The sequence below is a fragment of the Ovis aries genome, chromosome 13 (genome assembly GCF_016772045.2).
Source record: "Ovis aries strain OAR_USU_Benz2616 breed Rambouillet chromosome 13, ARS-UI_Ramb_v3.0, whole genome shotgun sequence".
Classification (NCBI taxonomy): domain Eukaryota; kingdom Metazoa; phylum Chordata; class Mammalia; order Artiodactyla; family Bovidae; genus Ovis; species Ovis aries.
In genome coordinates, this window is record NC_056066.1 from 38285162 (window position 1) to 38302487 (window position 17326).

A 17326-nucleotide genomic window follows, 5' to 3' on the forward strand; every position below is an offset into this window, starting at 1 on the left:
CTTTGCAGCCCAGCTATAGCCCGCCAGGCTCCTCTGTCCATAGGATTCTCCAGGCAAGAATACTGGAGTGCATAGCCACTCCCTTCTCCAGGGGATCTTCCTGACCCAGAGATCGAACCTGCGTCTCCTGCATTGCAGGCAGATTCTTTACCGTCTGAGCTACCAGGGAAGTCCAAAAAAGTTAGTCGCTCAGTCGTGTCTGACTCTTTGTGACCCCATAGACTGGGGTCCACCAGGCTCCCCTGTCCCTGGAATTCTTCAGGCAAGAATACTGAAGTGGGTAGCCATTCTCTTCTCCAGGGGGATCTTCCCAACATAGGGATCGAACCTGGGTCTCCTGCACTGCAGGGAGATTCTTTACTGGCTGAGCCACCGGGAAAGAAACAAAAACAAAACCCAACAGTGGAACATCAGAATGTTACTGTTCATTAAGAAAACATGATGCCTCAAGTTAATGACTTTAGCTGCTTTTCTGTGTTTGGGAAGATGGGAGAGTCTGGGTTCACTGAAATCATTGCTTTGGTCTGCACCCCAGCTATCTAGGGCCAATATCCTGCTTTTCCCCATCCTGAATCCCCTCAGGACACACACTGAGAGGTGGCTGAGGGCTTGATGGCCACAATACCTTTGGTTTACTGATCTGGCAGGCGACATTTTTCAGCCATAGACAGAAGCTGATCCTGCCAAGGGTGATGAGCATGGTCCTGGCCATGAGACAGGCATGAAGTTGCCGAAGGACTTGGGGAGAATAGGCCCTTCTGGTAAAGAGTACATGTAGGAGAAGGTGGCTCTTTTTTTTTTTTTTGTTCTACTGAATGATGCCCCAAAGTGTTTCCTCCACAAGGGTCACTGGCCTTAGAAGAACATCTAGCAGGATAATGTAAGGAGGGACCTTGGGTCCTTGAAGACTCACTGAGCTGCTTGAGGAACCAACCCTGGAGTGGCCAGCTCCTCCTGCTTGTCTTGGACTTGCTGGCTTTAGCACTGAAGGTCCTATCTTCTGGGAAACCCCTCAGTCATGGAAAACCGCAGTCCAGAGCTGTGCCCTGTGGTTGGTCCCTCTAGCCCCACCTCAGGACTTCTTTAATGGGAGATAACAGTTCTCTTCGTGGGAAGGGAGACTGTCCAGTTGAAGGGTTGAAGCCTGTAGAGTTGTGGCTGTTCTCGGTGCTCATAGCTGAAAGCATCCTGAATGATAGGCAGTACAAGAACTCACCTTTTGTTTGTGAAAGTGAAGTGAAAAGTGAAAATGAAAGTCACTCAGTTGTGTCTGACTCTTTGTGACCCTGTGGACTACAGAGTCCATGGAATTCTCCAGGCCAGAATACTGGAGTGGGTAGCCTTTTCCTTCTTCAGGGGGTCTTCCCAATCCATGGATCGAACCCAGGTCTCTCACGTTGCAGGTGGATTCTTTACCAGCTGAGCCTTGGTTTGTGACAGTGGTCATAAAGAGGTATGCTGAAAACATTCTGAGTGATGTCAGGAACATCGGAAACATGCCCCACTTTTCTTAGAAACTTTATCTGTTATTCACAATCAGTTTTATTTATTTATGGGCAGGCATATTTTACACATTTTATCTAATTTAAAAAGTTACCACTTGGGCATGCATATAACATATGGAAAGATAAATATAACTGTTTTACTTTAACTATTTGCCTGTCTTCGGCCCTGTCTTCAGCTGTGTCTTGAAATAGGAATGCCCTTACACTGGCCAGTGATGCCTTTTGGGAGGGATGATCTCTGTTCTATATATGTAAAATCTAAGTTACTGGGACTTTACAAATATATTTATACATGAGTTTGGTATAGTGCAGTAACTCTTTTTCCAGTGAGAAAGGCTTTCAGGGCTTGGCACTGTCTTCCCATGGGTGTGATGGATTAATATCACTATTGATCTTTGCCCTTTTCTGTGTGCACACATGTCTTAGCTTGGGCTGCTATCATAAAAATACCGTGAACTGTGAGGCTTATAAGCAACAGAAGTTTATTTCAGGCTGGAGTCCCAGACTAGGGTGCCAGCCTCTTGGGAGAGCTCTGTCCCAGGTTACAGACTGTGGGCTTCTTGCTGTATCCTCAAGTTAGGGAGGAGAGAGGGGACACAAGTTCTGCTGCGACTCTTATTAGGGCATTAACCACGCTCATGAGGGCTTCCCCCTTATGACCTCATCTAGTCCTAATCACATCTCACTTCCTAAACCATCACATGGTGGGCTTAGTGTTTCAGCCTGTGAATTTGGAGATTATACAGACTTCTTTATCCATGAATCTTTCAGTGGATGTTCAGGTTACTTCCATGTCTTCATACGACCAAGGATCAAACCCTGGTCTCCTGCATTGCCGGGAGATTCTTTACCATCTGAGCCACCAGGGAAGCATGGCACCCCACTCCATTATTCTTGCCTGGAGAATCCCATGGACAGAGGAGCCTGGCCAGTTACAGTCCATGGAGTCGCACAGAGTCGGATACGACTGAAGCAACTTAACACATGTCTTGGCTATTGTAAACAGTGCTGCAGTGAACGTTGGGTGAATATATCTTTTCAGTTAGAGGTTTCATCTTTTCTGGATATACGCTGGAGGGCATATTATATGGTAGATCTATTTTTAGTTTTTTAGGGGAACTATACTGTTTTCCACAGTGGCTGCACCAGTTTACATTCCCACCAACAGTGTAGGAGGCTTCTTTTCCCCACACCTTTGCCAGTACTTATTATTGTTGTTTAGTCCCTAAGTCATGTCCAACTCTTTTGTGACCCCATGGGCTATAGCCCTCCAGGCTCGTCTGTCCATGGGATTTCCCAGGCAAGAATACTAGAGTGGGTTGTCACTTCCCTCTTCAGGGGATCTTCCTGACTCAGGGATCGAACTCAAGTCTCCTGCTTGGCAGATGGATTCTTTACCACTGAGCCACCTGGGAAGCCTGATAGTAGAAATATCCTCCTCTAAAAGATAGGAACTCATGGAGAAGTATGCATGGACTGTGAAACTGTATTCTCCGACATGCTGAGGCAGGAATGGCAGCCCTGTTGGGACCCATCTGAACAGTTCAGAAGGGACAACCCATCCTTGAGGAAAATCAAGGCATGCTGGGCTTGGGGCTCAGTTTTCCATTGACTGTTCCCAGCAAGCTTACTGGGGTAGTCCATCCTCTTCATTTTAAACTCTAAATGTATTAGTTGCATACTTGGTGGCCTCAGGGGAAAGACTTGGTTTTGGAACCCATTGGATTTTGTTTAACTGCTCCATGTTAACAATACCAGCTCATCCATCAGGTACCAAAGAAAATGTACTGAAAACTTTTGTACTTTCTGAATTCCTCCCAGAGAGAAAAGAGCTGCCAGCAACTCCCTACCAGTTTCACTTACATTTAAGAACCCCATGGTGGGGAAAGAAGTGCCCACCTGGCCAGAGCTCCCAGTGACCCAATCTGGGACAAGCTGAGTGAGAAAATAAATAATCATCATAACAGATGATAAGAATAAAACAATATCCATGAGTCCATATTGGGATAAATAAATGATTGAACAGGTAAAAAAAAAAAAAAGGGGGAAAGCTCATCCTTCCAGCAGAATTCCAGTCGTTAAATCTAAAAGGAGTGATGGGCATTTCACACACATCACACCAGTGGGCCAGGGGTGTTGGCAGACAGGAGTGGGCTGGAGTGTGATACGAAACAGGGTACTTGCAGAGTCTCAAAGTATCATCTTCCACAAGACACTTATTCATTACAAAGGGAGAAGCAGTAACTCTGCAGGGAGCTCCCCATCACCCGGTGATACCACCTTAACCAAGGAATCAAGGTCAGCATCACCGTGGTGGGACATCCTGGCACCATAGACCTCGATAGGATGCATGGTGAAGGCACAAGATCCCTGCAGTGGCATTCCTGCCCAAGCCTTCAACCTCATCATGAGAAGGCATCAGGCAGATCTAAAATGGGCTCTGAAGTCTGTCTCCCTCTGTTTAAACCTGGCTGCCCTACGACTCACTGGGTGGCTTTGGAAAGTCACTTCACTTCTACTTGCCTCAGCTTCCTCATCTGTAAAATGAGGATTGTACCAGTACCCACCTCAGACAGTTATATGGAGAGTTAAGTGTGTTGATAAAATACATATGCCGTGCCTACAGCGGTGTTGTGGCTCAGAGTGAGGGCTGTGATAGTGTCTGCAGTTATCCTGTGAGACCAGCAGCGTCTTCTGCCAACCTCAGGGATATTTGTTTCTTTCCTTTTCCCCCTCTCACTCTGCTTCCGGAAGCTTCCAGTGCACGCCCTGGTGCTGAGCCCTCCTCCACCAGCTGTTTTGTTCTAACAGTTTTCCCCACTCCCCAGTACGTAGTTGAAGCACCAGTCTCTGGACCTTAAGGATCTCTACTTTTGAAAGAATCAGAATGAGTGCCCTCTCAGTTAGTGCTGTTGAAAAGACAGAGCTCATGTCACCAGAGAGCCTTCTGCGGGCCAGTTTCCTTTATTCCCAGCCCGGGGTCCAGACCTTTCTGGGCTGGGCTTGTGGGACCTTGTGGTTTAGGGGAGCAGTGGTGTGGATCTGTGTCACAATGACCTGGCCAAGCCCTGACCCCATGTCACATGTTTAGCAGCCGTTCGGCCAATGAGACTGGCACACACACACAGCCTGATTCCCTGCTTGGCCTTGCCTTTGATGTCACAATCTGACCTTGTGGATATAAACCTGGCCGCAGCTGCTCACACACCAGTCGGCAAGGTCAGGAGGACCAGTGCAGTAGGATGTGGAAGAGAATTGACCATCAGCTCAAGATCAAGGCAGGGGATGGGCCGCAGGCAGGCCAGTTCAAGGAACTGGGTCCTGGTCGGGAAACTGCCGTGCCACACCCTCTCTCACTGTCGGAATTCCAGACCGTCCCAGTGTTTGAGGACATCAGCCAGCACGTCAAAGAAGTGGGGGACCAGCTGGTGAAGAAAGTCAATGCCATCTTCCAGCTGGACATCACCAAAGATGGGAAGACTGTCCACCAGTGGACCATTGATCTGAAGAACGGCTCTGGGGACACGTATCTAGGACCTGCCAGGCTCCCAGCAGACACCATCTTCACCATCCCCGAGCCTGTCTTCATGGAGTTGATTTTGGGCAAAATGAACCCTCAGAAGGCTTTCCTTGCCGGCAAGTTCAAAGTGAGCGGCAAAGTTCTACTTGGCCAGAAGCTGGAGAGAGTTTTCAAGGACTGGGCTAAGTGGTAAGCCTGCCGAAATATCAGGAAAATGAGCAGACCTTCTCTCCAATTATGTCAAGCAGCAATCATGCTTAAGCTGAAGATTAAAACAAAAAGTATTCAATATTTTTACTCAAATTCTTCCTATTCAAGTTTGATTAATGTTCCTGCTGATGTGTTAATTTGGAGCGAGGGTTCTAGAGCAGTAAAGAGAGTTGCAGTGTATCACCTAAAATCTTTGTCTTTTTCTTTCCTTAGATTTATTTATGACATAATACGCTAGGGTGAAAGCCCCAGGTAGACACACAGGTGGTTTTGACAGCTGGGTTTAAATGCTTCAGTGATTGAGTTCCTGGAACTTTCGTTTTGTTTGGAGTCTGGTCTTTGGGAAAGAAGTGATGACCAGTTGGCAGCCTGGCTCTTTGAGGAGACGTTAACACAGGGTTGCAATGTTCTAAAAGGGTGAACTCCTGGTGGCTCAGATGGTAAAGAATCTGCCTGCGGTGCAGGAGTCCCAAGTTTGATCCCTGGGTTGGGAAGATCCTCTGGAGAAGGGAATGGCTACCCACTCCAGTATTTTTGCCTGGAGAATCCCATGGACAGAGGAGCCTGGTGGGCTATAGTCCATGGGTCAGTGGAGAGTTGGGTATGACTCACATTTCACTTTATTTCCACAGCTGTGGGGATGGAATGAGGCCATGGAGGGGGTGTGCCCCTGATATAACACGACTTCTGATGGATTTAATTCCAGTAGAGTCGAAGGGCTTAAAAAATGTTCTAGGCTGCTGGTTCTTAAATTGGAATGTGCATCCGATTACCTGGAAGCCCACATGGCTGGGCTCCACTCAAGAGTTTCAACTCTGTAGGTCTGGATGAGGGGTGGGAATGTGCATTCTAGCCCAACTCCCAGGTGATGCAGGTGGGACCGCCCTTGCAGAACCCCTGCTGTGGTCCCTGCACAGCTTTCAGTGAAGATCACAACTGATCTGTTCTAGACCTTTGAGATGCTCCAGCACATCGAGGGTCTCCCACAGACAGATTACACAGCCCTCTCGTGGGCCATTTCTGGCGTCAGGAGCTTGTGCACTGAGCATTTCACAAAATCAGAGGTGATGCTGGGAGATATTCCCTTCTGGGAACCCCCTCCACACATGGAACGAAGCAGCTGCAGCCCGATGAGGCCTCCCTGTGGGTCATTAGTTCCTCGTGACCAGTGTGCATCTTATCTTGTAGGTTAAATACATACAGTGTGGACCCTCCAAAAGCCACCCAGGAGCTTCGTGGAAATGGCCATCCTTAAACACATGCCTGCCAAACAATCCAGCTAGTCCTTCCCTGGGTATTTTCCCAAGAGAAAAGCGTACACACAAGTATAAAAATTTGTATGTGAATGTTCATGGCAGTGTATTTGGGATTGTCCCAGACTATAAATAAACTGAATGTCCATCAACAATTGACAGACCGCGGGATGTTCTACCCTGGAATACTACTCAGCAATAAATGGGGTTGAATTTTCATTGCGGGCACAACCACATGATGAACGTTAGAACTGTGCAGAGTGAACAAGGCCAGAGAAAACCAAGTATGTACCTATGGTCTACTCATGTGACATAGTAGGAATGTAAACTGTAGTGGCAGAAAGGTCAGTGGTTGCCAGGAGACAGGGATGGGTGGGAAGTGGGGAGGAAACTTGGGGTGGTGGATGCATTGATTGTCCCGGGGTGGTGACGGTCTCACAGGCATTATGTATTTCATAGATTGGATTGTGTACTTACATACACATAGGCAGTTTACTATGTGTCAGGAAAACTCAATGGATTGTAGCCCACCAGATTCCTCCATCCATGGGATTCTCCAGGCAAGAATACTAGAGTGGGTTGCCATTTCCTTCTCCAGGAGACCTTCCTCACCCAGGGATCGAACCTGGGTCTCCTGCACTGCAGGCAGACTCATTACCGTCTGAGCCACCAGGGAAGCCCTATAAACTCAATTGCACTGTCTTAATAGCCTGCTGCCCTCCATTCAAAATGAAGTTTTTTTTTAATTGAAGGATAATTGCTTCACACAAAATGAAGTTTTTATAAAGAGAATTTGAGACTCAAGCCTCCCCTGGGCACGAGTCATCCTCTGACCTCATCGTGTGTCTGTTTTCCTCACTGACCTGTGGCGCCTGCGCAGGTTTCCGAAGTTCTCCATGTCGGAACAAGGCAGAGAAGGAGCTCATTGCTGTCAAAATCTCATCTCAGAGGGGAGTGAAGAGACCCTTGGCTGAGTTGACTCTCAGCTCCGTGGTCAGGAGTCGCTGATGGTTTGGGAGTGGGGCGTGGAGCATCCTGGCTCACCTGGGCCACTCAGCGGATAAGGAGGTAAATGGTGTGGTGTTGCTGCCAGCGCCCCTGCCTGGGGTCACGGTGGGCATCTCAGTCTTTGGATGATATGAGAGACCACTGATACCAGCGCTTACCGTGCCTAGTCCAGGCACTGCTGTTTGAGCTGCCTTTACGAATGTCAGGTGTTTGGGGGGCTGCTGTTAGGGACACGACTGGCCTGAGCCTGACCCCTGATGGTCCTGCTCATACCTCTGGGGACTGGCCCTGAGATGAGTTTGCTTAGAAAAGGGGTAGGTGGTCTGGAGGGGTGTGAGGGAGGGAGGGAAGGGTTACAGAGGGGTCCTGCCTGGACTGACATCTGGCCACAGGGAAGCCCACCCCATGGATTGGCTAGAGACCTCTGACCCAGCATCACTTGGGGCAGAAACATGGCTCAAACCAGGCTGAGTACTTTCTCAGGAAATCGGGGCTGGGAAGCTGACCCGAGCTACCAGGGGTGAGGGAACAGGATCCAAAAGGCTGGGCTGCCAGAAGGGTGGCTGCCATGGTGAGCGCTAGACAGGACAGCCAAGCCTTGAGTGAGGAGGGGGCTGGTTCACTGGCGAGGGGCAAAGAGTCCAGGCCTCGGGAATGTACAGCAAACCCCTGTGCCATCAAAAGAGCAAAGTCTCGCGATGCCAGGAGGCCAAGTGGAGTGGCTGGACAGACTCAGATTTCGGAATTGAAAGTGTAGTTTTGAGACAGAGTCACCAGCCCATGACTGGGGGCTCCCCGTTCTGGCCTCAGTGGCGGCCTCTGGAAAAAGGCCCATTGCCCTTAAGATGTCTGGTTGTCAGGGGCTGGGAGTGGGTCCCCCACAGGGCACTGGGGCTGGGGTCTTCTGCGAGTGTGAGTCCCTCCTCTCCTGCATGGTAGGAAGGACTGGGTCCCCATGGCCTCCTGGAAAGGCCCCCACTAGGGTGCTCTTCTGCCTGACCTCTCACACTTGGTGGATACCCCAGAAGCTCACCTCTGGCTCAAGACCCTTCTCATTTGCTTGTTCTGCTCAAGGTTGGCCAGCACAGTGTTTTTAAAATTGGAATGAGAATATTTCATGTAAAAATTGAGTTTCTGGATTCTCTTGAAGAGTTGGGTCATTTGGTCACACTGGGCCCTGTTCCTGCCAGGCTGGGGGGATGGGGGCTTCGCTGGGCCTTCCAGGCAGGCAGGGCCCCACCCTGTGCTCTGCCTCCTGGACCTTTGGGCTGTGTTGGTGGCCCCCCTGCTGTCGAGCCTAGGTGGTCATTTTCTCCAGGGGGCCTGCTTTGCTGAGGCCCATGAGTACCTGCCTTCAGGCCCCAGCTCCCTGGGGCATTGGTCGCCTCAGTGGAGTGTCCCTGTGTGGACTCACACGCACGCTCAGCTCACCACAGACTCAGCAACTGCCAACAGCACTGTTCACACTCGCACAGCGTCTGCAGGTCAGAAGTGGGGGCAGGGCTCACTGGGTTCCCCACTTCCATCTCACAGGCCTGAAGTGATGGTGTTGGCCAGATGGGGCTCTCATCTGGGGGCCCGGGAAAGGGTCAGTTCAATCCCTCATGGTGGTAGCACCGAGGTCCCCGTACCCTCATTGGTTGTCAGCCAGGCCAGCTCTCTCAGCTCCTGGAAGCCAGCCCCGTTCTGGTCACCAGGCCCCTCCCCTGCAAAGCCTGCGGCAGTACGAGGAGGCCTTCTCAGGCTTCAGTGTGCTCTCTGAACCCTTCTGCCTTCATCTCTGCCTCTGGGTTGAAAGGATTCGGGTGATTACCACCCAGGTAACCCAGAAGAATCCTCTCTCTTCATGTCAACCCATCGGTAACCTTAATGACACCTGTGGAGTCCCTTGGCTGTGTAAGGTAATGCCATGTGGACTGAACGATTAGGCCCATTCCACCAGGATTCACATGCGCTGTCTCTCTCCACCATGTGAGGATGCAGCAGGAAGGTGCCACCCGCAAACCAGAAAGAGCGTTCTCAGCAGAGCCTGACTGTGTGGCCCCTGACCTCAGCCGTCCAGCCTCGAGAACTGGAGGAATAAGTGTCTGCTGTTAGGACACTCCATCTGCGGTGCTTTGTTGCAGCAGCCCTGGCTGAGACAGGCTGGGTACTCGTGGGTGTGATCTATCATCAGAGCCATGGTTCTGGGCTGTGGGGAGTAGTGTCTTCTTGGAGACCAGAGTTTTGCCTGCCCCCAAACCCATCATCTAAGTCCTACCCTCAACTCCTCCAGGAGGCTGCCCCCATTCAGCTGTCATCTTCCCAAGGTTCTGTGGCCTCCCTTTTCTTCCAGCCCTGTGTGCTGGCTGTGGGTGGGCGTTATCCTGTCTGGGTCTCACTTCCACACCGCTATTTTGATGTTCAGTTTGTGGTACCCCCTCGGTCAGAGGCCTCAGCCTGGATGACAGGTTACAGGGCTCCGCTGCACAGCCCCCAGCACCACCCCAAAGGTGGGAATCAGTCAGGGCCTCCCTGCTGTCACTTGATCTCATTTTCTTAGTGCCCAGTACCCATTGTACATACCAAAATTGCTTGTTGAATGAATAAATGAGCTCCTTAATATTTTTTTGAAAAACACACACATAAGAAAAAAAAAAATCCAAATAGTACAGAGGAGCATGGAGGAAATTCAGTTTTCCACCCCTCTCCTGGCCCCATTCTCCTGTTTTTATACCCAGAGGCCCCCACAGTTACCAGCTTCTGTGTGTTCTTCCAGATGGGCACACACCCCAGTGGGCATAGGCCACTTCTCACCTCCTTGTTTCTGCAGGAATGACTGCCAATCTCAGATGCTCTTTTCTGCCTTGCATTTGAACTTATTCCGTAAGGTCTTACATAGATCTCTTCTCCAAAGAATACCCTCCTGAACGGTCAAAGGTTATACTTGATCTACCCAACTGAAACTTTTCTCATAGTTGCCTGTGTCCTTTAGGGAGGTCCTGACGATGGACTGCTTTACAAGTGAAGGAGGTGAAATGGACCCCTGTAACTTGAAACCAGTCAATCTTAAAGAAAATCAACCCTGAATATTCACTGGAAGGACCAATGCTGAAGCTCCAATACTTTGGCCCCCTGATGTGATGAGCCAACTCATTGGAAAAGACCCTGATGCTGGGAAAGATGGAGGGCAGGAGGAGAAGGGGACGGCAGAGGATGAGATGGTTGGGTGGCATCACTGCCTCAAGGGACACGACTTTGAGCAAGCTTCAGGAGATGGTGAAGGATAGGGAAGACTGGCATTTTGCAGTCCATGGTGTTGCAAAGAGTCAGACACGACTAAACTACTGAATAACAAAAGCCTTGAGGGGGATTTACTGCCCCTCGAGTGTGAGGGGTCCTGTCGTGGTCCCACCAGTCAGGGTGTTGGGATGTGAGCCTGGGAAGGACAGCAGGTGGTGCAGGGTTTGCATCTGAGCGGGTCCCCTCTGAGCTCAACCTAAGAGGAGTTCAGGGAGATGCCAGGGACTCAGCTTGAGGATGTCACACCAAGAACAGGGGCTGCAAAGGGGCTGCTCCTGGGACAATGGTGCTGACTCCCAGGCACAGTGGGTTGCAGACACCGAAGGAAGCCCACAGGTGGCTACAGTCAGCTAGAGAAGATGGGGGAGGCAGTCATGAGAGACCCAGAGATTGGAGCACAGTGGGGGCTGACTTCTAGGCACCCCACCTGGGAGCTCTGATTCTTGGGGGCAGCAGGACCCAAGGGTGAGAGCCTGGACCCTGAGGCCGGGACACCTGGGGCTGGGTCTTGCCTTGGCCATTTCCTGACTACGGGATAGCACATCGCTATTTATTATTTTTAAATACACCTCTTACTGGAGAAATCTGCAAACCGTAAGTATGCAGCTCCACAAATTTTCTCAAATGGAACAAACTTTTCTAGCCAGTACATGACTTGAGAAACAGGAAGTGTCAGTACCTCAGGAGCCCCCCTCAGGCCCTTTCTGTTCCTCCCTCCTCGAGGGTGCCCGCTGTTCTGACTTCTGACATCATGCTGATGCCTGCTTGTGTATTTCAGGTAAACGGCTTTTTCACCCAAGCATCTCCTTCCTCCTCCTGTGTCTGAGCCCCAGGCATGCTTGTGGGATGCTGGGATTCACACACATTCCTGCTGAGCAATGTCCATGGTATTCGAGTTGTGTCCAGTTGAGGGCAGTTTCCACCAGGGATGCTGTGAACCTTGTGCATCTTTGTGACCAGAAGTCCCTTTCCACCACTTAGCGTGTGTTAGTGTCTCGCCCACATTTGCAGTGACAGCCATGGTGTGGCATCTGGCACCCAGTAGGTGCTTAGCAAGGAGTGTTTGCAGGGTGAATCATGAATCGGGATGCCAGGCAGGTCAAGGGTGGGGATGCAGCCCATGTTGGGGTCAGGCGTCTGGTTAGCCTGGTGTTGGATCTGCTCCATTTGCTTATAGCTCACCTGCTGGCTTTCAGAAGGAAACTGACTATGGGAAGGAGTCAAGTCCCTCGAGAGTCCCCACAGCAGATGTTGGAGATGTGCTTTTCCCCTTTTCTTTGGAGGAAAAATTCTTCCAGACCTGTGACTCGGATAATCCCATGAAACATCTGTGACCCCCTAAAAATATCTGCTTCGTACCATTTTGTGGAGCACAATATTTATACAGCCCGCAGTGTAATTAAATGGATGTTTGGTTACCTCTCAAGAACAGCTGTAGGCTCCCCAAGCCCAGGATGGGGTTTGCAGGTGCCCGTGAAGCCGGGTGGGCAGGGGACCCTGACTTTTGGTGGGGGTGGGACATGGAGGGGCTACAGTGATGCAGCCAGGGAGGAGTCGGGGAAGATGCTGGGATGCATGGCTGCTTGGCCTGCTGGACCGTTGGATGGCGGGTATTTCCACATTTCCATCTGGCAACCCCTGGACCATTTCCTACCGAGGAGAGATTTTCCCTTAAAGAACTAATCGGAAGGTGCTTTTGGCTCTTTTGGCTGTTTTGTAGCCTGAGGAGGTTAAATGCTATTAATGGTTGATGTTTTCTGGAGATGTTCATGCTTGTTTCCAGGGAACGACATATATTAATCAAGATTTTAGCCAGTGAGGGGAGGGGCTGCGTTTTTTCTCTTACTTTTCACCAATAAAGAGTGTGGCTGAAAATTTTTTTTGATGAAAGAGTCCCCTAGCTTTTAAGCTGAGCAAGTTTATTTTCGTCCTCAGAGGCTTCCACAACAGGATCAAAGCCTGGTAGAGGCTGTGAGCTCAAAACTCCTGTGCAGCCTGAGTGAAAGTGTTAGTCGCTCAGTTATGTCTGACCCTTTGAGACCCCATGGACTGTAGCCCACCAGGCTCCTCTGTCCATGGGATCCTCCAGGCAAGAATACTGGAGTGGGTAGCTGTTCCCTTCTCCAGGGGACCTTCCCAACCCAGGGAATGAACCCGGGTCTCCTGCATTGCAGACTCTTTACCATCTGAGCTAACAGGGAAGCCTGAGGACTCTCTTCAAGCACGGGTGTCTCTCTGGAAGTGGGTCTGAAGCACAGGCACGTTGTGGGGTGGGATTCTGGGGGACTTTGAGGAGGAGTTTGAAGTTAGGAAGGCAGTCCAGGGACAGTCCCTCTCCCCTGACTACCCTTTCCTTTGGAATCCAGCTCTTTGCATGAGGAAGAGGGATGCCTGTTTTAAACATGTATCCATTCATCTGAGCACAGCACCACATACCCATTCATCAAAGGTCCTCACGATATCCAGGAGCTCCTTCTCTGTATCTTAAGTTACCAAGGGCCCATTTTCAACCTCACTAGCACCTGCAGTGTCACAAATTACCACCAACCACCCCTACGATTCTGTCTCCAAGAGAAATTTCTGATAATAAAAAACCAGTAAGAGTTCGTGTGCTTTTTTCCTGATCTAAGCCTGGCAGAGGGTGAGTTGGGAAGTTTTTCTGAGGACCCTGAACTTTTCACAAAGATGTTTACCTGGTTGATGAGATCTTTTGATCTCACGTTGGGAGTGGGGATAGTTTACTGATCTTGCTGCACCCCTGAGAAAGAATAGCATATAACACTGGCCGCCAGAGCCCTTGCTGACCTAGAGGTCGCCAGGTCCATGAGGGCCATACAGTGCATCAGGTGGGGAACAATGCTGTCCCCAAGGCAGATCTGCAGTGAAATTACCAGATAAATTCTAATGACAGGGGTAGATGGGACCATATGATTAATTGTTTAATAGAGTTCATAAAAATTTACAATAAAACCCATCAATTATGAAAAACTAAAAGTTCCAGTAGGTTGCAGATGAAAATCCTGCAGTTTTAAAAAAACAGAGATTAGTGGAAGCTTTTAAAAGTGTATGAATGTGCCACAGATTGGGAGAAAATATTAGCAAATTATGTGACCGACAAGGGATTAGTCTCCAAAATTTACAAACAGTTCACGAGGCTTAATAGCATCAGAACAAATGATCCAATAAAAAAATGGGCAGTAGACCTAAACAGATATTTCTCCAAAGAAGACATACAGATAGATAGCCAAAAGGCATGTGAAAAGATGTTCAACATTGCTAATTATTAGAAAAATCAAATCAAAAGTACAATGAGATATTGACTCACACCAGTCAAAATGGCTATCATCAAAAAATCCACAAATGATAAATGCTGGAGAGGATGTGCAGAGAAGGAACCCCTCCTACACTGTTAGTGGGAATGTAAATGGTGTAGCCGCTATGGAGAACAATATGGAGGTTCCTTAAGAAACAAAAAATAGAGTTACCATATGACCCTGCAAGCTGATCAAGCTGGAATCAAGATTGTGGGGAGAAATATCAATAACCTTAGATATGCAGATGACACCACCCTTATGGCAGAAAGTGAAGAAGAACTAAAGAGCCTCTTGATGAAAGTGAAAGAGGAGAGTGAAGAAGTTGGTTTAAAACTCAACATTCAGAAAACTAAGATCATGGCATCCAGTCCCATCACTTTATGGCAAATAGATGGGGAAACAGTGGAAATAGTGGCTGACTTGATTTTTTTGGGCTCCAAGATCACTGCAGATGGTGATTGCAGCCATGAAATTAAAAGATGCTTGCTCCTTGGCAGGAAAGTTACCCACTTAGACAGCATATTAAAAAGCAGAAACATTATTTTGCCAACAAATGTCCGTCTAGTCAAAGCTATAGTTTTTCCATTAGTCATGTATGGATGTGAGAGTTGGACTATAAAGAAAGCTGAACACCAAAGAATTGATGCTTTTGAACTGTGGTGTTGGAGAAGATTCTTGAGAGTCCCTTGGGCCACAAGGAGATCCAACCAGTCCATCCTCAAGAAGATCAGTCCCAAGTGTTCATTGGAAGGACTGATGTTGAAGCTGAAACTCCAATACTTTGGCCACCTGATGCAAAGAGCTGACTCATTTGAAGAGACCCTGATGCTGGGAAAGATTGAAGGCAGGAGGAGAAGGGGATGACAGAGGATGAGATGGTTGGATGGCATCATCGACTCAATGGACATGAGTCTGAGTAAACTCCAGGAGTTGGTGATGCACAGGGAGGCCTGGCGTGCTGCAGTTCATGGGGTCACAAAGAGTCAGACACGACTGAGCAACTGAACTGATGAGCCTGCAATCCCTCTCCTGGGCACATATCCAGAGAAAAACATGGCCTGAAAGGATACATTCAGCCCAGTGTTCATTACAGCACTGTTTACAATAGCCAGGACGTGGAAGCAACCTAAATGTCCAAGGACAGAGGAAAGGATAAAGAAGATGTGGTACACATATGCAGTCGAATATTACCCAGCCAGTAAAAAGGAAGGGGAAGGGTAGTTAGAGAGTTAGGGATGGATAGGTACACATTGCTGCACTTAAAATGGTTAGCCAACAAGGACCTACTGTATAGCAAAGAGAACTCTGCTCAATATTATGTGGCAGCCTGGATGGGAGGGGAGTTTGGGAGAGAATGGATACATGTGTATGTATGGCTGAGTCTCTTTGCTATCCACCTGAAACTATCACAACATTGCTAATCAACTGTATGCCAATATAAAATAACAAAGTTTTAAAAGAAGAAAAAATAAAATACTTAACTAAAAATAAATAAAAAGTATATGAATATGGATCCAGCTGGGTGAGAGGGGTGGATCTCACAAGGCAGAACTGTTGTGTTCTCCAGGAAGTAGGTGCAGACCTGGTAAGGTCTGAACCAACCCCTCTGACCATCTGAGGAGAAATGTCTAGGCCCAACGTTGCTCCATTCTTGGTTGGATGTGAACTCAGCTTGACCTGAGCAGTCAAAGCTGGAGGCTGTAAGCAGGGCCCAGGGCTAGATGAAAATGTGGCCTCTTGGTTCAAAGTTACTAAGAAATTAGAGCTGGTGACAGCAGGGCATTTAGCCAAGTGTGGGGCCTTCTGAGAATGGGCTGAGCCACAGAGTGGGTCACATGGCCATGAAGACAGTCCTGGCTCAGCCAACCACACTGCTCACTCCTGCATGTGTCCTTTCTTGAAGGGGATCTGAGCAGTTCACCCCATGTTTGCTGCAGGTCACAGGAATAGATCACTCTGTCCCCAGCTCTAAAGCACTTGCCCTCACTCAGGGTGAACTTAGGAACTGGTACTTCTGATGGAACATGGCTAGAGAAGAGGCAGATATTGTTCCCAGAAGTGCAGTTTTCTTCAGCTTGTGGAGGAAGGAACTGACAGAAGCAGGCCAGTGCCCAGTGCAGGAGAGACGAGGCCATCGTTGGCTCTGGCTGCTGCATGGATCCCCACTGCACCCCCACCTTCTCAGTCAGAGAGTCCTCATGGCTGGTCCTCCTGGAGGCTGTGGGCTGCCGTGGATGTGAAAGACCGTGGGCTGGGGACTTCAGTGGCAGAAATTTCTCACGGTTCTGGAAGCTGGAAACTGAGATGGGGTTCAGCCTGGTCAGGTTTTGGTAAGAGGCCTCTTCCTGGCTTGTAGACAGCTGTCATCTTACTGTGTCGTCAACCTGGCAGAGAGAGACAGACAGACAGAGAAAGAGAGACAGGCAGACAGAGACAGAGAGAGAGGCAGAGAGCAGCCTCTCTGACATCTCTTCTAACAAGGGCTCTAATCCCACTGTGAGGGCCCCACCCTCATGACCTGATGACCTCCTGTCTCCAAATGCCATCAGGTCAGGGATTAGGATTTCAATATACGAATTTTCAGGGTGTGGCTTGAAGCAGCCCACCAGTGGGCTTGTGGTTTTCCCTAAAGTTCTGCCATCCCACTCCCACCACCATCACTCCCACCCTCCACAGCCAGCTGCTCAGAGGTGAACCTCTGGGGGATCTGAGCCTGTTTCTCAGAAATACACCTCTAGTCGCCACCTTTGTTTTACAGACTCAGGTGCAGGGAAGTCTGGTAGCTTCTCTAAGGCCACACAGCCTGGTGCTAGAACCCGATTTTCTTAACCTGCAGCCAAGAAAGATGGAGTTGCACAGAGCTGGGGCCCTGGTCGCTCCTCCTTATTCGTCAGGTAGGGGCAGTGAGAGACCCCAGCTGACTGCCCTCTCTTGCAGCAGGGATTGCCCAATGTTTCAGCCTCCCCCATCCCCCAGCCCCACTGCTGGTGAGGCCACAGCCACCAGTTCCTTTTGAGAGGAGAAAGGGGCTTGAGTTTCCCAGGCAAATAAAATTCCATGTTCCACCTTAAGAAGCCTCCACAGTATGAACGTGCACAGGAAATGCACGTGGCTTAAACTGCTCCTGTAGCAAAGGGAATGCTAGCAAGTGGCAACAGTGATTAGAAACACAAGCATCCGACTGCAGGAAACTGCCCTAAAATAGCAGCCTCCTCCAACCCCCTGATGGGAGAT

General features: G+C 49.4%; 2 protein-coding genes across 8 annotated transcripts in view; both read left to right on the forward strand.

The window, feature by feature from the left end:
- The window catches only part of DTD1 (D-aminoacyl-tRNA deacylase 1), a 280245-nt gene that overhangs the window by 96803 nt on the left and 166116 nt on the right, over positions 1–17326 (forward strand). The gene's annotated exons all lie outside the window — the stretch shown is intronic.
- On the forward strand, positions 1197–5415 carry SCP2D1 (SCP2 sterol binding domain containing 1). Its single transcript, XM_012188543.5, has one exon. It carries the CDS (start codon positions 4748–4750, stop codon positions 5216–5218), a length of 471 nt encoding a protein of 156 aa, XP_012043933.1. The 5' UTR covers positions 1197–4747; the 3' UTR covers positions 5219–5415.

Coding starts and splice junctions, on each gene's coding strand:
- SCP2D1 (XM_012188543.5), top strand. CDS start 4,748: ATGTGGAAGAGAATTGACCATCAGCTCAAGATCAAGGCAGGGGATGGG.